Here is a 23,566-nt window from a genome sequence, read left to right on the forward strand (position 1 = left end):
ATAACTACTGACTTTAAAATGCGTTAGGAATCTTGGCGGTAGAGGCTGTACCGCTCACTTTTTGGCCTCCCAGGACAAACTCGTAATACCGGCGCTATGGTAGTCCCATACAAAAAAGCCTTTACGAAACTTGCGTAAGTTGGTTTGCGGCAAGGCCAAAAAAGTGTGCGGTACACCTATATCTGCAAGACTCGTAATAGCAGCGGGCGTAAAAAAGCAGCGTTAGGACCTGTTAACGCTGCTTTTTCACCTTACCGCAAAACTCATAATCTAGGCGATTGTTTACAAACATAGCACGTGATCACATGCCAATCACAGTGATTACATGACAACGGAGGAACTTTTTTGGGCATCACTGGAATGCCTCACTCCTAAGGTATCTAGTGAAATCCCAGTGAGCCTGATATCAGCATGCATTGCAGCATGCCTGTATCTAGGCTTCATTTAATGGCTGCACAGTGATTGTATACACAGTAACAGTCAAACTTGACTGTTACTGCTCTGTTGCTGGATAGCCTCACATGCAGGCATCCAGCAACAGCATGACATGCATGCTGATCTCAGGATGTATCTCATGTAATAGAGGCACCCCATTGGCAAGCATGCCTCGGGTGGCTTCCACTGCACTATTTTTGGGATGCCTCACTGCTAAGGCTTGCAGGAATAGTGCACTACCCCAGGTCAGGAAGTGGCCACCCTGTACAGTGTCCATCATTAAGGGGTTAATAGCCATGTTGTGCTATCTGTTACTGCTAACCAGATCTTTAAGAAACATGAGATAAAGACATCAACATCTACAAATCTCTAGCAATCATTTAGCAATCTTGGGAGCGATCACATATACGGCACAGGTTTTGGCGCAAGCGTGGGAACCCGCGCCGCCTGTAATTTCACCTTGCACATCGGGGTATTACATATACTGCGCCGTTAGATGCTAATCTGGCATAAGCAGGACAAACTGGCGATCCTCTGAAATGTGCGCAAATACACATTTTAGTCATCGCAAGTAACTTACGCCAGTATTTTATCCACGGAAAGTTTCAAAGAGTAGTTTTATGCAAATTTGGCTAACACTCGTAAAAATGAACCGCGATTTCATATAAAAATGCGACGCGTAATTATGCTATTCAAAATTCATATATAAACCCATATATAAAGAGATAAAGGTAATACAATTATGATTTCCCATTGTTCTCTCCTCCAAGTATTGTTGATTGTTTTGAGAAGAAATTTAAAGTAAATAAGCAAGTATATGTCCACAATGTGATAAAGTACCTACAAGCTCAATCCATTTGATTATGTTGTGGCTTCAAACTATTTCAAATACACAAATAAACCTTAAAAAACCAATATCATAGTATACTGTCCCTTTAACCTTGAGATGCTGCTTAAATGTATGTGTTTGTTAAGGCTTCCAGGGAGTTACGTTGCTTTTTTAGTCAGTGCAAGGGTTCCTGCGCCTGCAATTTGTGGCGAGATAAGAATGGAGTAGATTCTCTGAATTCTGCGCGCGTAAGTCCTTACGCTGTATATTAGATACCAAATTGCCCGTCTGTTCTATGTTAGTCTAAGGTTAAAAAAAATACGTCCGAAGGGTGAAATATACGCGCGTAACTTGTATGCTACGCCGTATATGTAATACCAAATTCGCGTAAAATCTGGCGTCGCCGGCTTTTGCGGGCGACGCTGCATATGTAATGGAGGCCCTTATTCTTAAAATGTTTCTTTTTAGCTCATACTTCGTGATTGTGATGCACAGTACTTTTGTCTGTTTAAATCTTATTTATATCTGCAATTGCATCATTGTGATTTAGCTGTTTGTTCTTCCATTTGTTTGTGACTAAGATCTTTTGCATGTTCTTTTTTTTCATAATCGTAACAATATCTAGAACATTATGACCCCATCTACTTACAGTAATAGTAATATTTTTTAGCAAAGACAAACCTTGTTCTGCACAGTGGGGCTTAGAACTTTTGGTGCAGTTTGCAAGTAAAGATCAAAGCTTACTTTGGGTTCAATTACAAGTGGAGCGCTAAATATTGCTTGCGTTCAAGTGATATTAGCGCTCCATTTTGTAATACCAGCGCACAATAATGTGCTCTGGAATTACAAGTAAATCACAATGCGAACACAAGCTTGCGTTTGCATTATTAGGAAGCAATGCGCTCACGAGAGAACGCTTCCATAGGCTCCTATGGGAGCCTCGTTCTGATGCTGTCAGAGACAGCATCAGAACCTCGTGCAGCAAAGGGGGTAAGTAGCGCAGCGATGGGCAGCAAACTTAAATATATATGTATATAAGCATATATTTACATTGTGGTCTATGAAAACACACAGTTCCCATAGACCGCAATGTAAAGGCACTCCCTCTAACTTTAAAGCCCCAAAACTGCCTATTGCAGTTTTGTTTTTAATTAAAAACACTATAATGCCCTCTATTTTAGGACACGTTTAGAAAATTCACCAGAGATTGGATCTCTGGTTAATTTTCTGAGCACTAATTGCTATTGCAGGCTCGTGGTAGCAATAACCAGCCACTGGTAATAACTAGTTAATTATTGCTCTCCTGCAAATGGGCTCCACTTTATTTGTTACAAGGGGCTGTAGGCACAGTGGACAGTGCGCAATGAGATAGGAAGCCTATTGTTTTGTTTCCCTGAACATGCGCCATGACCCTAGTTTCCTAAAGACCTGTGCAACAAGAAGTGCAGCTGGATGTGTGTATAGATCAGCAAAGTCCTCAAAGCCAAGAAGATAAAAAAAAGAATAGGGCATGTGGGTAAGGTTTGCCTAAAGGCAGCAGAGATGTAAGTCCTATCCTCTTTGTGCGTTTTGTTAAACCATTACATCTTTTTCCAAGATTCTAGAGTAGATTCTACAAATAAAATTACAGAGCTTCTACAAATAAATGATGGAGCTTCCCATTAACCCAACACTGCTTTCAAATGGTCTTTATATGCCAGAAAATGCACATGAACTATACAGCTATACAGCTAAATCATCATGGATCACACAACCCCCCCCCCCCCAGCTCAGCGCTCCTGTCTCCACCCCAATCCATCCGTTCCCAGGATGAAAGAAATAAAAGCTTGGGAAGGATGATATTATATATGGAACAGAATCTACAACATTGGATGGAATTCCAGTCCAAACAAATGACATCAGATGGGTTATCAAAAATGCTTGAATGACTTTGGTCCATGTAAACACCCATTATTCCTGGCATGGGGGGGGGAATTTAACACCAGCATTCCAATTAATCAGAAACCATAATGGATAAAGTCTAATCATGAATCTTATAAATGCTTTCTTCTTGATATCTCACCATTACAGTTTATAACGTATTTTTTTCTAGATGAATTATTAGAAAAGCTTGTCTAAAGGATTAGAACAGATAACATTTTTGTCCATTTTCAAATGTCTTTCTCTTGTAAGATGTATCGAGTCCACGGATTCATCCATACTTGTGGGATATTCTCCTTCCCAACAGGAAGTGGCAAAGAGAGCACCCACAGCAGAGCTGTCCATACAGCTCCTCCCCTAGCTCCACCCCCAGTCATTCTCTTTGCCTGCTTAACTGCTAGGAAGGGTAAAGTGAGTGTGGTGATAAAAATGTTCGTTTTAATTTTCTCAAGCAAACGTTTGTTATTTTAAATGGTACCGGTGTGTACTATTCACTCTCTGGCAGAAAAGGGATGAATATTTCTGCAAGGAGGATGATGATCTTAGCACTTTGTAACTAAGATCCACTGCTGTTCTCACAAGGGCTGAAGAGTACAGGAAAACTTCAGTTGGGGGACCGGTTTGCATGCTAAGCTGCATTGAGGTATGTTCAGTCTATTTTTTTCTAGACAGACTGTGATAATTCTAGAAAAAAGGCTGGCAATTTCCCCATGAGGGAAGGGTAAGCTGTATTCAGACACTTAATAGGAATCCCAGCTTGCATAAAGGGCTCATTGGTTACTGGTGACACTGTTAGGAAAAAAACGTTTTTTTATTGCAAACATAACGTTTTTTGAGGGACTTTAAGGGGTCATTGAGGCTTATTTAAGGGTTATTAACCCACATTGCTAGTTTGGAAACACTCTGGTGTGTTTCTTTTTGGCCCCATAACATCGAGTGAGGTGGGAGGGGCCTATTTTTGCGCCTCAGTTGCGCAGTTTCTTTTACTCATAGACATCCAGCTGCTTCTCCAGAGGGTCCTGCTGTGTTTGAGGGCTTAAATAAGTTTTTCCCCCCACAAATCTTTCCTAAAGGGCAGGCAGGCGCCACAGCAGAGCTGTGGCAAGGTGCTGAACGTGTTTTCTTCTGTTATGTGTGATCAGTCCACGGGTCATCATTACTTCTGGGATATAACTCCTCCCCAACAGGAAATGCAAGAGGATTCACCCAGCAGAGCTGCATATAGCTCCTCCCCTCTACGTCAGTCCCAGTCATTCTCTTGCACCCAACGACTAGATAGGATGTGTGAGAGGACTATGGTGATTATACTTAGTTTTTATGACTTCAATCAAAAGTTTGTTATTTTAAAATAGCACCGGAGCGTGTTATTACTTCTCTGGCAGAGTTTGAGGAAGAATCTGACAGAGATTTTTTACTATGATTTTAACCGGAGTCGTTAAGATCATATGGCTGTTCTCGACCATCTGAGGGAGGTAAAGGCTTCAGATCAGGGGACAGCGGGCAGATGAATCTGCATTGAGGTATGTGGCAGTTTTTATTTTCTGAATGGAATTGATGAGAAAAGCCTGCCATACCGTTAAAATGACATGTATGTATACACTTCAGTATTCTGGGGATGGTATTTCACCGGAACTACTGTGTTAAAGGTCACTAATCCTTTTAATAACTATTCTCATGTTAAACGTTTTTGCTGGAATGTAGAATCGTTTACATTGCTGAGGTACTGTGTGAATAAATATTTGGGCATTATTTTCCACTTGGCAGTTTTTTGCTTTAATTGTGACAGTTTCGTTTCTCTTCACTGCTGTGTGGGAGAGGGAGGGGCCGTTTTTGGCGCTCTTTGCTACGCATCAAAAAATTCCAGTCAGCTACTTTTATATTTCCTGCATGATCCGGTTCATCTCTGACAGATCTCAGGGGTCTTCAAACTTCTTTGAAGGGAGGTAAATTCTCTCAGCAGAGCTGTGAGAATTCTTATAGTGACTGTGTATAAAAAACGTTGTTTTGTTTTCTTATGTACAAATTTAATTAGTGTTGTTATTTACTAATGGGAACAAACCTTTGCTAAAAGTTGTGTTGTTTTAAAGTTTGATGCAATAACTGTTTTTCAGTTCATTATTTCAACTGTCATTTAATCGTTAGTACCTCTTTGAGGCACAGTGCGTTTTTTTGCTAAAAAAGATTATAACCAAGTTGTAAGTTTTTTTGCTAGTGTGTTAAACATGTCTGACTCAGAGGAAGATATCTGTGTCATTTGTTCCAATGCCAAGGTGGAGCCCAATAGAAATTTATGTACTAACTGTATTGATGCTACTTTAAATAAAAGTCAATCTGTACAATGTGAACAAATTTCACCAAACAGCGAGGGGAGAGTTATGCCGACTAACTCGCCTCACGCGACAGTACCTGCATCTCCCGCCCGGGAGGTGCGTGATATTTTGGCGCCTAGTACATCTGGGCGGCCATTACAGATAACATTACAAGATATGGCTACTGTTATGACTGAAGTTTTGTCTAAATTACCTGAACTAAGAGGCAAGCGTGATCACTCTGGGGTGAGAACAGAGTGCGCTGACAATGCTAGGGCCATGTCTGATACTGCGTCACAGCTCGCAGAGCATGAGGACGGAGAGCTTCATTCTGTGGGTGACGGTTCTGATCCAAACAGATTGGACTCAGATATTTCAAATTTTAAATTTAAATTGGAGAACCTCCGTGTACTACTAGGGGAGGTCTTAGCAGCTCTCAACGATTGTAACACTGTTGCAATACCAGAGAAACTGTGTAGGTTGGATAAATACTTTGCGGTACCGGCGAGTACTGACGTTTTTCCTATACCTAAGAGACTAACTGAAATTGTTACTAAGGAGTGGGATAGACCCGGTGTGCCGTTCTCACCCCCTCCAATATTTAGAAAGATGTTTCCAATAGACGCCACCACTCGGGACTTATGGCAAACGGTCCCCAAGGTGGAGGGAGCAGTTTCTACTTTAGCTAAGCGTACCACTATCCCGGTGGAGGATAGCTGTGCTTTCTCAGATCCAATGGATAAAAAATTAGAGGGTTACCTTAAGAAAATGTTTGTTCAACAAGGTTTTATATTACAACCCCTTGCATGTATCGCGCCGATTACGGCTGCGGCAGCATTTTGGATTGAGTCGCTTGAAGAGAACCTTAGTTCCTCTACGCTAGACGACATTACGGACAGGCTTAGAGTCCTTAAACTAGCTAATTCTTTCATTTCGGAGGCCGTAGTACATTTAACCAAACTTACGGCTAAGAACTCAGGATTCGCCATACAGGCACGCAGGGCACTGTGGCTAAAATCCTGGTCAGCTGATGTTACTTCTAAGTCCAAATTACTTAATATACCTTTCAAGGGGCAGTCCTTATTCGGGCCCGGTTTGAAAGAAATTATCGCTGACATTACGGGAGGTAAGGGCCACGCCCTACCTCAAGACAAGGCCAAAGCTAAGGCTAGACAGTCTAATTTTCGTCCCTTTCGGAATTTCAAAACAGGAGCAGCATCAACCTCCACTGCACCAAAACAGGAAGGAGCTGTTGCTCGTTACAGGCAAGGCTGGAAGCCTAACCAGTCCTGGAACAAAAGCAAGCAGGCCAGGAAACCTGCTGCTGCCCCAAAGACAGCATGAACCGAGAGCCCCCGATCCGGGACCGGATCTAGTAGGGGGCAGACTCTCTCTCTTCGCCCAGGCCTGGGCAAGAGATGTTCAGGATCCCTGGGCACTAGAGATCATATCTCAGGGATACCTTCTAGACTTCAAATTATCTCCCCCAAGAGGGAGATTTCATCTGTCAAGGTTGTCAACAAACCAGATAAAGAAAGAAGCGTTTCTACGCTGCGTACAAGATCTGTTAACAATGGGAGTGATCCATCCGGTTCCGTGGTCGGAACAAGGACAAGGGTTCTACTCAAACCTGTTTGTGGTTCCCAAAAAAGAGGGAACTTTCAGGCCAATCTTAGATTTAAAGACTCTAAACAAATTCCTAAGAGTTCCATCGTTCAAAATGGAAACTATTCGGACAATCTTACCCATGATCCAAGAGGGTCAGTACATGACCACAGTGGATTTAAAGGATGCTTACCTTCACATACCGATCCACAAAGATCATCACCGGTATCTAAGGTTTGCCTTCTTAGACAGGCACTACCAGTTTGTAGCTCTTCCATTCGGATTGGCTACGGCTCCAAGAATCTTCACAAAGGTTCTGGGTGCCCTTCTAGCGGTACTAAGACCGCGAGGGATTTCGGTAGCTCCGTACCTAGACGACATTCTAATACAAGCTTCAAGCTTTCAAACTGCCAAGTCTCATACAGAGTTAGTTCTGGCATTTCTAAGGTCGCATGGATGGAAAGTGAACGAAAAGAAGAGTTCTCTCTTTCCTCTCACAAGAGTTCCATTCTTGGGGACTCTTATAGATTCTGTAGAAATGAAGATTTACCTGACAGAAGACAGGTTAACAAAACTTCAAAATGCATGCCGCGTCCTTCATTCCATTCAACACCCGTCAGTAGCTCAATGCATGGAGGTGATCGGCTTAATGGTAGCGGCAATGGACATAGTACCGTTTGCACGCCTACACCTCAGACCGCTGCAATTATGCATGCTAAGTCAGTGGAATGGGGATTACTCAGATTTGTCCCCTACTCTGAATCTGAATCAAGAGACCAGAAATTCTCTTCTATGGTGGCTTCATCGGCCACACCTGTCCAGGGGGATGCCATTCAGCAGGCCAGACTGGACAATTGTAACAACAGACGCCAGCCTACTAGGTTGGGGCGCTGTCTGGAATTCTCTGAAGGCTCAGGGACTATGGAATCAGGAGGAGAGTCTCCTTCCAATAAACATTCTGGAATTGAGAGCAGTTCTCAATGCCCTTCTGGCTTGGCCCCAGTTAATAACTCGGGGGTTCATCAGGTTTCAGTCGGACAACATCACGACTGTAGCTTACATCAACCATCAGGGAGGGACAAGAAGCTCCCTAGCAATGATGGAAGTATCAAAGATAATTCGCTGGGCAGAGTCTCACTCTTGCCACCTGTCAGCAATCCACATCCCGGGAGTGGAGAACTGGGAGGCGGATTTCTTGAGTCGCCAGACTCTTCATCCGGGGGAGTGGGAACTTCATCCGGAGGTCTTTGCCCAAATACTTCGACGTTGGGGCAAACCAGAGATAGATCTCATGGCGTCTCGCCAGAACGCCAAACTTCCTCGCTACGGGTCCAGATCCAGGGATCCGGGAGCAGTTCTGATAGATGCTTTGACAGCACCTTGGAACTTCAGGATGGCTTATGTGTTTCCACCCTTCCCGCTGCTTCCTCGATTGATTGCCAAAATCAAACAGGAGAGAGCATCAGTAATTCTAATAGCACCTGCTTGGCCACGCAGGACTTGGTATGCAGATCTAGTGGACATGTCATCCTGTCCGCCTTGGTCTCTACCTCTAAGACAGGACCTTCTGATACAGGGTCCATTCAAACATCAAAATCTAACTTCTCTGAAGCTGACTGCTTGGAAATTGAACGCTTGATTTTATCAAAACGTGGTTTTTCTGAGTCGGTTATTGATACCCTGATTCAGGCTAGGAAGCCTGTTACCAGAAGGATTTACCATAAAATATGGCGGAAATACCTATACTGGTGCGAATCCAAAGGTTACTCCTGGAGTAAGGTTAGGATCGCTAGGATATTGTCCTTTCTACAAGAAGGTTTAGAAAAGGGTTTATCAGCTAGTTCATTAAAGGGACAGATTTCAGCTCTGTCCATCTTGTTACGCAGACGTCTGTCAGAAAGTCCAGACGTCCAGTCCTTTTGTCAGGCTTTAGCTAGGATCAAGCCTGTGTTTAAAGCTGTTGCTCCACCATGGAGTTTAAACTTAGTTCTTAAGTTTTACAGGGTGTTCCGTTTGAACCCCTTCATTCCATTGATATAAAAATGTTATCTTGGAAAGTTCTGTTTTTAATGGCTATTTCCTCTGCTCGAAGAGTCTCTGAGTTATCAGCCTTACATTGTGATTCCCCTTATCTGATTTTTCACTCAGACAAGGTAGTTCTGCGTACTAAACCTGGGTTCTTACCTAAGGTAGTCACTAACAGGAACATCAATCAAGAGATTGTTGTCCCATCCTTGTGTCCAAATCCTTCTTCAAAGAAGGAACGTCTTTTACACAATCTGGATGTAGTTCGTGCCCTCAAGTTCTACTTGCAGGCAACTAAAGATTTTCGCCAAACTTCTTCCTTGTTTGTCGTTTACTCTGGACAGAGGAGAGGTCAAAAAGCTTCTGCTACCTCTCTCTCTTTTTGGCTTCGTAGCATAATACGTTTAGCCTATGAGACTGCTGGACAGCAGCCTCCTGAAAGAATTACAGCTCACTCCACTAGAGCTGTGGCTTCCACTTGGGCCTTTAAGAATGAGGCCTCTGTTGAACAGATTTGCAAGGCTGCAACTTGGTCTTCGCTTCATACTTTTTCCAAATTTTACAAATTTGACACTTTTGCTTCTTCGGAGGCTATTTTTGGGAGAAAGGTTCTTCAGGCAGTGGTTCCTTCTGTATAATGAGCCTGCCTATCCCTCCCGTCATCCGTGTACTTTTGCTTTGGTATTGGTATCCCAGAAGTAATGATGACCCGTGGACTGATCACACATAACAGAAGAAAACATAATTTATGCTTACCTGATAAATTCCTTTCTTCTGTTGTGTGATCAGTCCACGGCCCCGCCCTGTTTTAAGGCAGGTAAATATCTTTTAAATTATACTCCAGTCACCACTTCACCCTTGGTTACTCCTTTCTCGTTGATTCTTGGTCGAATGACTGGGACTGACGTAGAGGGGAGGAGCTATATGCAGCTCTGCTGGGTGAATCCTCTTGCATTTCCTGTTGGGGAGGAGTTATATCCCAGAAGTAATGATGACCCGTGGACTGATCACACAACAGAAGAAAGGAATTTATCAGGTAAGCATAAATTATGTTTTTACCGGTTTTTAGACGTTTTGTCAATCCGGTTTTTACATTAAGGGGTTAATCGTTTATTTGTCTAGCTGTGCAATCTTACTAAAGCTTTATGATACTACTGTAAAAATTTCGTAACGCTTACTGCTTTTTTACACTGTTTTGCAGAGTTTGTGCATCTTTTTTCTCTTAAAGGCACAGTACCATTTTTTTCTAAGTATTATTTGCTTTTATTAAAGTGTTTTCCAAGCTTGCTTGTTTCATTACTAGCCTGTTTAACATGTCTGACATCAAGAAAAATCCTTGTTCAATGTGTTAAGAAGCCATTGTGGAACCCCCTATTAGAATGTGTCCCACTTGCACTGATATGTCTATAAATTATAAAGAGCATATTTTAGCACTTAAAAATATAGCAATAGATGATTCTCAGACAGAAGGAAATGAGGGTTTGCCATCTAGCTCTCACCAAGTGTCACAACCAGTAACGCCCGTACAAGTGACGCCAAGTACCTCTAGTGCGTCAAATTCATTTACTTTACAAGACATGGCCACAGTTATGAATACAACCCTCACAGAGGTTTTATCTAAACTGCCTGGTTTACAAGGAAAGCGTGACATCTCTGGGTTAAGAACAAATGCTGAGCCGTCTGACGCTTTAGTAGCCATATCCGATATACCCTCACAATTTTATGAAGTAGGGGTAAGGGATTTATTATCTGAGGGAGACATTTCTGATTCAGGAAAGACGCTCCCTCAGACAGATTCTGATATGACGGCCTTTAAATTGAAGCTTGAACACCTCCGCTTATTGCTCAGGGAGGTATTAGCGACTCTAGATGATTGTGACCCTATAGTGGTTCCAGAGAAATTGTGTAAAATGGACAAATACTTAGAGGTTCCTGTTTACACTGATGTTTTTCCAGTCCCTAAGAGGATTGTGAATATTGTTACTAAGGAGTGGGATAGACCAGGTATTCCGTTCGCTCCCCCTCCTGTTTTTAAGAAAATGTTTCCCATATCTGACACCATGCGGGACTCGTGGCAGACGGTTCCTAAGGTGGAGGGAGCTATTTCTACTCTCGCTAAGCGTACAACTATACCTATCGAAGACAGTTGTGCTTTCAAAGATCCTATGGATAAAAAAATTAGAGGGTCTCCTGAAGAAAATTTTTGTTCATCAAGGTTTTCTTCTCCAACCTATTGCGTGCATTGTTCCTGTAAATACTGCAGCTGCTTTCTGATTCGAAGCTCTAGAAGAGGCTCTTCAGATGGAGACTCCATTTTAGGATATTATGGATAGAATTACGGCCCTTAAGTTGGCTAATTCTTTCATTACAGATGCCGCTTTCCAACTGGCTAAATTAGCGGCAAAGAATTCAGGTTTTGCCATTTTAGCACGCAGGGCGTTATGGCTTACGTCCTGGTCTGCTGATTTATCATCAAAATCTAAACTTTTGAACATCCCTTTCAAAGGAAAGACCCTATTCGGGCCTGAACTGAAAGAGATTATTTCAGACATCACTGGAGGGAAAGGCCATGCCCTCCCTCAGGATAAAACAAATAAAATGAGGACCAAACAAAATAATTTTCGTTCCTTTCGAAACTTCAAGGGTGGTCCCGCTTCAGCTTCCCCTGCTGCAAAGCAAGAGGGGAATTTTGCCCAATCCAAGTCAGTCTGGAGACCTAACCAGGCTTGGAACAAGGGTAAACAGGTCAAGAAGCCTGCAGCTGCCTCTAAGACAGCATGAAGGGGTAGTCCCCGATCCGGGACCGGATCTAGTAAGGGGCAGACTCTCTTTCTTCGCTCAGGCTTGGGCAAGAGATGTTCACGCTTCCTGGGCTTTAGAAATTGTGTCCCAGGGATATCTTCTGGACTTCAAAGACTCCCCCCCCAAGGGGGAGATTTCACATTTCTCAATTGTCTGCAAACCAGACAAAGAGAGAGGCGTTCTTACGCTGTGTAGAAGACCTACATACCATGGAAGTGATCCGCCCAGTTCCAAAAGCGGAACAAGGGCTAGGGTTTTACTCAAACCTATTTGTGGTTCCCAAAACAGAGGGAACTATCAGACCAATCTTGGATCTCAAAATTCTAAACAAATTCCTCATAGTACCATCATTCAAGATGGAGACTATTCGGACTATTCTACCGTTGATCCAGGAGGGTCAATATATGACTACCGTGGACTTAAAGGATGCGTATCTACACATCCCTATTCACAGAGATCATCATCAATTCCTCAGATTCGCCTTTCTGGACAGGCATTACCAGTTCGTGACCCTTCCCTTCGAGTTGGCCATGGCTCCCAGAATTTTCACAAAGGTGCTAGGGTCCCTTTTGGTGGTTCTAAGACCGCGGGGCATAGCAGTGGCGCCTTATCTAGACGACATCTTAATTCAGACGTTGACTTTCCAGCTAGCCAAGTCTCACACGGACATCGTGTTGGCTTTTCTGAGATCTCACGGGTGGAAGGTGAACGTAGTAAAGAGTTCTCTCTTCCCTCTCACAAGAGTTTCCTTCCTAGGGACTCTAATAGACTCGGTAGAAATGAAAATATTTCTGATGGAGGTCAGAAAATCAAAGCTCTTAACCACTTGCTGAGCTCTTCATTCCATTCCTCGGCCATCAGTGGCTCAGTGTATGGAGGTAATCGGACTCATGGTAGCGGCAATGGACATAGTTCCTTTTGCCCGCCTACACCTCAGACCACTGCAACTATGCATGCTCAAACAGTGGAATGGGGATTATGCAGATTTATCTCCTCAACTGCATCTGGACTAGGAGACCAGATATTCTCTTCTCTGGTGGTTGTCTCAGGACCACCTGTCTCAGGGAATGTGTTTCCGCAGGCCAGAGTGGCTCATAGTAACGACAGATGCCAGCCTGCTAGGCTGGGGTGCAGTCTGGAACTCCCTGAAAGCACAGGGCTTATGGTCTCGGGAGGAAACTCTCCTCCCGATAAACATTCTAGAACTGAGAGTGATATTCAATGCGCTTCAGGCATGGCCTCAGCTATCTGCGGCCAAATTCATCAGATTTCAGTCGGACAACATCACGACTGTAGCTTATATCAATCATCAAGGAGGAACTCTGAGTTCTCTAGCGATGATGGAGGTAACCAAAATAATCTGATGGGCGGAGGATCACTCTTGCCATCTCTCAGCAATCCATATCCCAGGGGTAGAGAACTGGGAGGCGGATTTCCTAAGTCGTCAGACTTTTCATCCGGGGGAGTGGGAACTCCATCCGGAGGTATTTGCCCAGCTGACTCAGCTATGGGGCACACTAGAATTGGATCTGATGGCGTCCCGTCAGAATGCCAAACTTCCTTGTTACGGGTCCAGGTCCCGGGATCCCCAGGCGGTACTGATAGATGTTTTAGCAGTGCCCTGGTCCTTCAATCTGGCCTATGTATTTCCACCGTTTCCTCTCCTCCCACGTCTGGTTGCCAGAATCAAGCAGGAGAGAGCTTCGGTGATTCTGATAGCACCTGCGTGGCCACGCAGGACTTGGTATGCAGACCTAGTGGACATGTCATCTGTTCTACCGTGGACTTCTAATCCAAGGTCCGTTCAAGCATCCAAATCTAATTTCTCTGCGTCTGACTGCTTGGAGATTGAACGCCTGATTCTATCAAAGCGTGGTTTCTCTGAGTCGTTCATTGATACCCTGATTCAAGCTAGAAAGCCTGTCACCAGGAAAATCTATCATAAGATTTGGTGCAAATATCTTTATTGGTGTGAATCCAAGAGTTACTCATGGAGTAAGATTAGGATTCCTAGAATATTGTCTTTTCTCCAAGAAGGATTGGAGAAGAGATTATCAGCTAGTTCCTTAAAAGGACAGATATCTGCTTTGTCTATTCTTTTACTCAAACGTCTGGCAGATGTACCAGACGTTCAAGCGTTTAGTCAGGCCCTAGTCAGGATCAAGCCTGTATTTAAACCTGTTGCTCCGCCATGGAGCCTAAACTTAGTTCTTAAAGTTCTTCAAGGGGTTCCGTTTGAACCTATGCATTCCATAGATATTAAGCTTCTATCTTGGAAAGTTTTGTTTTTAGTAGCTATCTCTTCGGCTCGAAGAGTTTCTGAGTTATCTGCTTTACAGTGTGACTCACCTTACCTTGTTTTCCATGCAGATAAGGTGGTTTTGCGTACCAAACCTGGATTCCTTCCTAAGGTTGTTTCTAATAGGAATATCAATCAGGAAATTGTTGTTCCTTCACTGTGTCCTAATCCTTCATCAAAGAAGGAACGTCTGTTGCACAATCTTGATGTGGTTCGTGCTTTAAAGTTCTACTTACTAGCAACTAAAGATTTCCGTCAAACATCTTCATTGTTTGTTGTTTACTCTGGTAAGCGGAGAGGTCAAAAGGCTACGGCTACCTCTCTTTCTTTTTGGCTGAAAAGCATCATCCGTTTGGCTTATGAGACTGCTGGCCTGCAGCCTCCTGAAAGAATTACTGCTCATTCTACTAGAGCAGTGGCTTCCACATGGGCTTTTAAAAATGAGGCTTCTGTTGAACAAATTTGTAAGGCAGCGACTTGGTCTTCGCTTCATACTTTTTCCAAATTTTCCAAATTCGATACTTCGGAGGCTATTTTTGGGAGAAAGGTTCTACAAGCAGTGATGCCTTCTGTTTAAGGTACCTGTCTTGTCCCTCCCTTCATCCGTGTCCTAAAGCTTTGGTATTGGTATCCCACAAGTATGGATGAATCCGTGGACTCGATACATCTTACAAGAGAAAACAGAATTTATGCTTACCTGATAAATTTCTTTCTTTTGTGATGGATCGAGTCCACGGCCCGCCCTGTCTATTTAAGACAGGTAGTATATTTTTATTTAAAAAACTTCAGTCACCACTGCACCCTATAGTTCTCCTTTTTCTTCCTAGCCTTCGGTCGAATGACTGGTGGCGTGGAGCTAGGGGAGGAGCTGTATGGACAGCTTTGCTGTGGGTGCTCTCTTTGCCACTTCCTGTTGGGAAGGAGAATATCCCACAAGTATGGATGAATCTGTGGACTCGATACATCACAAGAGAGAGAAATTTATCAGGTAAGCATAAATTCTATTTTTTCAATTCTACACCACATGGTTGCTAAAAACACTTTTTTGTTTCCATTTCAAGTGGCTGTTTGCTTGAATTGACTTTCTATTTTTTGCACGTTTAAATGTAAGTTAACCAGTCATGTATTTTTTTTTATTTTTTTTTTATTTTAAAACTCTGAAACCTCCACAATAAGTACAATTTATGATTGCAGTGTTTGGGGGTTTAAACATGTTAAAGTGATGGTAAAGTCTCCCCTATTAAAATCAGATTCGGAATATTAGTGATATTTTAGATGGAGTTTAATTAATCAGTTATAATGAAGATGCGCTATAGCTTATTTTTTAATATAGATATACAATTAAAATACCCTGCGCTCTGCTGCCCACTTCAAAAGTCAATTTTTCTGTTTGAATTGTTGTCCAATCAGCGCTCTAGTTACAGCAAACGTGCCATATGGGAATATCACTGATTGGACAAAAATTCAAACCTTTAGCTCACAGAAAAATAGATTTTTGAAGTGAGCGGCAGTGTGCAGGGTATTTGAATTTCATATCTATATCAAAAAGTAAGTGATAGCGCAACTTAATTACAACTGATGAATGCAACTCCATCTAAAATATCACTTACATTCCGGATCTGATTTTATAAAAGGGAGAGTTTACCATCACTTTAATTATAAAATGACTCAAAATGAAGTGAATTTAATACTTATATGTTTTTAAACGACCAACCAGTTTATTACTATCATAAATTAACATTTTGAAGATAATACACTGTATTTAAGTTTTTATATTTTTGCTATATAGGTATAGGAACATTAACCTGAACCTGTAACATACTGCACAGTGATTTGTTAGCTCAGCTCACAAGCTCATTTACATATGTCCCTAATTGGTCAAAGAAAAGGAGATTAGAAATATGGATCCCACCAGGTTTTTCAAGTGGTGTGTTTCTAAATTGCTCTTGATTTTCAAAAGCTTGTAAACTGTGACAACTAACTGAAAATGATACGTGCTTGTATAACATTTTCTGTTGTGATGTGCTTAATTGCTCGTATAAGTTATGGGCTTAAAGGGATACTTAACCCAAATTTTTTCTTTCATGATTCAGACAGAGCATGCAATTTTAAGCAACTTTCTAATTTACTTCTATTATCATTTTTTCTTCATTCTCTTGCTATCTTTATTTGAAAATGCAGGAATTTAATGTAAGCAACCGGCCCTATTTTGGTTCAGCACTTGGGTAGAGCTTGCTGATTGGTTTGCTACATTTAGCCACCAATCAGAAAGTGCAACCCAGGTGTTGAACCAAAAATGGGACGGCTCATAAGCTTACATTACTCCTTTTTCAAATAAAGATAGCATTAGAACGAATAAAAATTGATAACAGGAGTAAATTAGAAAGTTGCTTAAAATTGCATGCTCTATCTGAATCAGTAAAGAAAAAAATTGGGTTTAGTGTCCCTTTAATGTCCATTTAACATGTCTACTGAGTATGATCAAAAACGTCAGCATTGAAGAAAAAACAGCCAAGATGTGCTACTTGAAATAAGCAAAAATGTGTTTTCAATAGGTCAATGAGGCTGATAAATTAGAAACTTAAACATCCAGCCACAATTGTTTTCAGATTGATTGGAATACCTCTGTAGAATTCTCGCAGTGCAAAGTCCATGCAGAGCGCAGCCTCTGGGAGCTATTTGGTCACTATGCTGTCTAGTAGTTTTCTACAAGACTGGCATGACCACCACACAAAATCTACCCACAACCTATTGCACGGCCATCGGAACGGACTCCAGCATCAGATGTTTACCTGCGGTTTTGCACAAAACAGGCTTAGGGGTATATTTATCAAAGTGCGAGCAGACATATATTAAGTAGCGTATCATGTCTGCCGCATATCAATAAATGCTGACAGCCTACGCTGTCTGCATTTATCATTGCACCAGCAGTTTTTGTGAACTGCTGGTGCAATGCCACCCTCTGCAGATTCACAGCCAATCGGCTGCTAGCAGGGGGTGTCAATCAGCCCGATCGTATTTGATCGGGTTGATTTCTGTCCGCGGCCTCAGCGCAGGCGGACAAGTTATAACTTCTTTCCAGCGAGCCTGAAGGCTCGCACGGAAACAGGGGCTTCAATCTCCTCCGTATGGAGCTTGATGCCCCTGTTTCCGTGCGAGCCCCTTACAAGCAGCTTCAGGAGCTGTAACTGAACATCACTGACCTAAATCATACATTTTGTATAACAAATCAGAGCAGATTAAATGTCCTTTATAAACAGTTTGGGGAACTGATTCCACTACTTCCCTGCAGTGTACTTTTGTTCCTTCTTATAATGGGATTTCTTTTTTGATTCCTCAATAGCAAAAAAGCAAGATGGAGCTGTTGCCATGGAAATGCAGCCACTGAAAAGTGCGGAAGGAGGAGAGATGGAGGAGCGAGAGAAGAAAAAAGCCAGTGTCCCCAAAAAGGAGAAGTCAGTGCTACAAGGGAAGCTCACCAAGTTGGCTGTACAGATAGGAAAAGCAGGTATTTATTGATGGGACCGTTTTCTCTTCTCGTGCATGTGGCGATTCTGTGGCTTCAGCCTTTAAAGGGATTCTAAACCCAAATTGTTTCTTTTTAGATTCAGATAGAGCAAGCAATTTTAAGCAACTTTCTAATTTACTCCTATTATCAATTTTTCTTCTTTCTCATGGTATCTTTCTTTGAAAAAGCAGGAATGAAAGCTTAGGAGCCGGCCCATTTTTGGTTCAGCTCCCTAGATAGTGCTTGCTGATTGGTGCTATCAGCAAGTGCTACCCAGATGCTAAACCTCCTTTTCAAATAAAGATACCAAAAGAACGAAGACAAATTGATAATAGCAGTAAATTAGAAAGTTGTTATAAATTGCATGCTCTATCTAAATCATGAAAGAAAAAAATTGGGTTTAGTATCCCTTTAATAGGAACTAGATTTTGCATGAAAAGCCACTTGTAACCCTTTATATTAATTTGTTTTGAAATTTTAGCTCAGAGGCTATAGTATAAATAATATTTTATTGTATATATTCACATTTCAAATCCAACTAACTCAAACCTCTACATGTTAAAAAAAGAGGTTTTTATGGTTACTGTGACTTTTTTTGTCTGCAGAGCCTACCTAGCTCACCTTCTAGAGAGACACCGTGCCCTAGATTCACAAATACTAGAATGGCCTCTCTAGTTTCTGTGTTTTTTCATTGGTACTGGGTAGACTTGCATACAAACTGGTGCGATTGTAAAGACAGAAGATTCATTTAATGAATCTACACCTGTATCACTTTGGGCCTGATATTCAAAAGCTCTCCGCTCAGGTGAGATGATCTAAGGCGTCTCGTCAGGACGGAGAGATAACTAAAAAAATGTTAGAAACACAAATTTTAATTTGAAAGATATTTATCTCACTATGCAGGGTACTTGATGTGAAGGAAAAACACCTACAATATAATATGAGGTCTAGAAAAAAATACCAAAGATTTTGCAGGATTTCTCTTCATGCCGGTGAGTTTTGGAATATCAGGCTCTTTGGGACTGATATTTAAAACCTCGCCACTCAGGTGAGATATTCTAAGGAGGCTCATCGGTGCAACGAGGCCCTTGGAAAAAATGGAAACACAAATTTTATCTTGAGAAATGTTTATGTTGCTATGTAGTGTTCTTTATGTGAAACAGAGACTCCTACATTACAATACAAGGTCTAAAAAAAATCCAAAGTTTGTCTATCCATGCCGGCGAGGTTTTGAATATCAGGCCCTTTATCTACCTGTCAGATAACAAGAATATGTACAACTCATGTGTGCTAGATTCACTAACATCCTCTCCAGTCTGCATACTATTTAATGAAGTGTATTCACTAAAGCTCACTCATCTGTTGATTCTACATAGGCCTAAGAGACTGGAAAGGATCGTTTAGCCTGCATATAACACATTTTTTGTACTAACAGACCCACATCTGAGATTCGCAGAACGGTCTCGTAGAATTTTCACAGACTGTCTTTGATCTGGGATGAAAAGCATTAGTGTTTACAGGATACCCTCTAGTACAAAAAGAAAAAGAAAGGGTCTTATGTTCAGTCATTGCTATACAACACTATAGATTGGTTTAGTTGCATAGAAATAAAATGATATATTAAGTGAGGAGACCTAGTGACAGGGTCATACTAGAGGTGGCCACAGCAGTGTCATTATTAGTTAGTTCTAACCCTCACTAAGAGCTCAATAATCTAAAGCTCTCCACTCAAGCGAGATGATCTAAGAAATCTTGTCAGCATGGTGAGGTCCCTCAAAAAGATGAAGAACCTCAAATTTTACCTTGAGATATGCTGGATTCTGTATGTACTTCCTCCGGCCCTATGAAAGCCAATACAATCTGAAGCTTATTTACCAACTTATTGGATTATGCATCCAAATTATTTATATATATATATTGAGGTCCACACTATACCTTCAAGTGGATTAATAGATTTGTCAGTCTTCACCTAAGTAACTGTCTGAATAACGTTATTTTAGCTATGCTATTTAGCACCTACTGTCAGTCAGCAAATGTTTTACAGAAATCAGCAAGGACGCCCAGGCTGGGCCACACGTACCCCTTACAGTAGCCTTCATATAAATAAATTAACTTCCCTCTGCCTTAAACATTAAATGCTCCAGTTAAAGTGGCAGGGATTCTGCGTTTTATGCAGCACTAGAGTACATTACATTGAGTTTTTAGGGACCGTACTGTTTCCTCTCACTTTAATGCAGGTATATGGCGCTGTGATTGGTTGTCGGTCTGCGCCATGAATTGTATACATTCATGTGAAAGCAAAACTTGCACAAACCAATAAGTGTGCTGCTTTTTTCTATCTCTCTGTCCCTTATTAACCTTGTTTGTCCTTTCTGACTTATTCCTTTCCGTCCTCCCTTTCTGCCCCTGCTTTTTTTCCCTGTCCCCATAACACCTCCCCCAGGTCTAGTGATGTCGGCTATTACAGTTATCATCTTGGTGCTGTACTTTGTGATTGAAACCTTTGTGGTCGAGGGCAAGGTGTGGCTAGCAGAATGCACCCCTGTCTACGTGCAGTACTTTGTCAAATTCTTCATCATTGGGGTCACTGTTCTTGTGGTGGCCGTGCCTGAGGGTCTTCCCCTAGCTGTAACCATCTCTCTAGCCTATTCTGTCAAGGTAAGCTGAAGCAGAATTGCTAATGTCATGTGCACAACTAACAGCCGGCCTCTTGCAAACACAGCACATAGAGAACTCTCTCTGGACTGACCTATGACACTGTAAGACCATGCACAACACAGTAATGACATTTCCCTTATGGTTGCTGCATAACGTTTCTGCCTGAGCATTCAGCGGTTAGCTATCTTTACTGTCATGCACAATTAACCCTAGCCTCATTGGCAAATAAATAATCTTTCCACTCAGTTGTACACAGAGATGTGTCAACAACAGAGATAGTTTACATTCCTTATGGCAGGCGTCAGCAACGTTGGCACCCCAGCTGTTTTAGAACTACATTTGCCATGATACTCAGCCAACCTTAAAGGGACATTCAACACCAGAATTGTTGTTGTTAAAAAAGAGAGATAATCCCTTTATTACCCATTCCCCAGTTTTGTATAACCAACACAGTTATATTAATACACTTTTTACCTCTGTAATTACCTTGTATCTAAGCCTCAGCAAACTTCCCCCTTATTTCAGTTCTTTTGACAGACTTGCATTTTAGCCAATCAGTACTGACTCCTAGGTAACTTCACGTGCGTGAGCTCAATGTTATCTATATAAAACATATGAACTAACGCCCTCTAGTGGTGAAAAACTGTCAAATGCATTATGATTAGAGGCGGCCTACAAGGTCTAAGAAATTAGCATACGAACTTCCTAGTTTTAGCTTTCAACTAAGAATACCAAAAAAACAAAGCAAAATTGGTGATAAAAGTAAATTGGAAAGTTGTTTAAAATGACTTGCCTATGTGAATCCTAAACATTTTTTTGGGACTCGACTGTCCCTTTAAGTGTGTCTGAGCATCATGGGAAATGTAGTTCCAAAACATTTGGGGTGCTGAGTTTGCTGACACCTGCCTTACAGCAAAAGACAGCTGTTTGCAGCCACTAGTCACTTATAAATTTACTGTACACTAAGGAACACAGGTATTGCCTTACGATTCTTACAAATCACATATAAAATGTAAAACTCATGGTAAATATTATTGGACAGAATTATAAGAGCATGGTTTCACTCGGTCGTCCGTCTGGGCAAATTTATGTAAATATCCTCCAAGATCCTCAAATGACAGAAGCCATGGCATGGTCAGTATAATCTGTATTTCTTTCAATCTGGTTATGCTACACAACTAATTAATTGTGGTTTCCATTTTGTTCTATGATATCATAAAAATCATTAGGATTGAATGTTGACTGGGGGCTTAAAGGGTCAGGAAACACCAGAATTTGCTTTTGTGGTTTGAATAGAACATACAATTTTAAACAACTTTCCAATTCACTTTTATTATCAAATTTGCTTCACTCTCTTGTTATCTTTTGCTAAAGGAACAGCATTGCACTACTGGCAGCTAGCGGAACATATCTAGTTAGCCAATCACAAGAGACAAATGTGTGAAGGCACCAATCAGCAGCCAGCTCCCACTAGTGTAAGATATGTGTGTATTTATTTTTTTTTCCAACAAGGTATACCAAGAGAACAAAGCACATTTAAAAATAAAAGTAAATTTAAAAGTGTCTTACAATGACACGCTCTATCTGAATCATGCAAGTTTAATTTTGACTGTCCTATCCCTTTAAATAAAATAATTTAGAGTTACAGGGATAGTAAACGCAAAATTAAACTTGAATAGATTGAACTGAACATGGAATTTTAAACAACTTTCCAATTTACTTCTATCATCAATTTTGCTTAGTTGTCTTGTTATCCTTTGTTAAAGAGTAATCCTAGGTGAGCTCAGATGCATTCATAAATGGAGCCCAATCTAGTTATAGTATTTTACAAGCCAACATCTGAATACACGTTTCAAGCCATTAAAAATACCATTTGTACCTTGGATATTTAAAGGGACAGTAAATTCTAAATTAAACCATGATTCAGATAGGGCATGTCATTTTAAACAACTTTCTAATTTACTTTTATCATTAAATTTGGTTTGTTCTCGTGTTATTCTTAGTTGAAGGCTAAACCTAGGTAGGCTCATATGCTAATTTCTAAGCCCTTGAAGGCCGCCTCTAATTTGAATGCAATTGACAGTTTTTCACAGCTAGAGGGTGTTAGTTCATGTGTTTCATATAGATAATATTGTGCTCATGCACATGAAGTTATTTAAGAGTCCGCACTATTTGCCTGAAATGCAAGTCTGTCAAAAGATCTGAGATAAGGAGGCAGTCAGCAGAAGCTTAGATGCAAGGTAATTACAGAGATAAAAAGTATATTTCTATAACAGTGTTGGTTATGCAAAACTGGGGGAATGGTAAATAAAGGGATTATCTATCTTTTTAAACAATAACATTTTTTGGTATTTACTATCCCTTTAAATAAAGCATTAGCCAATGAGAACAAAGGGCTCCATTTATTAAGCAGCGAATTCTGCTTCAGAGGCCCATTAGACCGCTGCTCCTTAACCTGTCCGCCACTGAAATCATCCTGATCCGGATGATTGACAGCCCCTGCTAGTGGCCTATTGGCCGCCAGTGAGCATGGGACGGCATTGCACAATAATTTCACCAGAAATGCTTGTGCAATGTTTAATGCAGACAGCGTATGCTACAGCGAATCATGTCCACTCGACAGTTAATATATCTACCCCAAATAACTCAAAAGCTGCACTGTTTTATTTGAGAATTTGTTCATTTACCTCTTTTGTTGCACTAATTTAAATATGAGAAGTTCCAAACTTTTAAATTGACTTCCGTTATCAAAGTTAGTTGTTCTCTTGGTGTCTTTTGTTGAAAAGCATACATAGGTAAGCTTAGGAGCAGCAATGCACATGGCTATGCACATATGCCTATGCCAGATGTGTTCATCTCGGTCCCAGTAGTGCTTTGCTGTTCTGGAGATAGATTTACTTGTATTTATGCCCTATGCAAGCAGTAGAGCAATAATAAAGTGCTCCAATATATTAGAGATAAATAACCCTTAAAACCACATTTCCAGAATGAATCATTTCAGTTATTTAAATGTAAAGTGCGCATAATCCCGCTGCTTCTTAACTTCCATTTCAGTAAAAAATGTCAAGGTATCGATACAAGCATTAGGTGTATATAAAATATGTTGATACAATGGGGCCTATCTATCAAGCGCCGAACGGAGCTTGACGGCCCGTGTTTCTGGCGAGTCTTCAGAC

The 23,566-nt window shown here is 41.3% G+C and overlaps 1 protein-coding gene across 1 annotated transcript in view; it reads left to right on the plus strand.

Annotated features, from left to right (window-relative positions):
- The window catches only part of ATP2B3 (ATPase plasma membrane Ca2+ transporting 3), a 287,085-nt gene that overhangs the window by 125,547 nt on the left and 137,972 nt on the right, over nt 1-23,566 (plus strand). The window contains exons 7-8 of the mRNA XM_053695746.1: nt 17,568-17,732; nt 20,176-20,390. Coding sequence (XP_053551721.1) covers nt 17,568-17,732; nt 20,176-20,390 — 380 coding nt within the window. The remainder of the gene's footprint in view (nt 1-17,567; nt 17,733-20,175; nt 20,391-23,566) is intronic.

This window comes from Bombina bombina, chromosome 12, assembly GCF_027579735.1.
Source record: "Bombina bombina isolate aBomBom1 chromosome 12, aBomBom1.pri, whole genome shotgun sequence".
Classification (NCBI taxonomy): domain Eukaryota; kingdom Metazoa; phylum Chordata; class Amphibia; order Anura; family Bombinatoridae; genus Bombina; species Bombina bombina.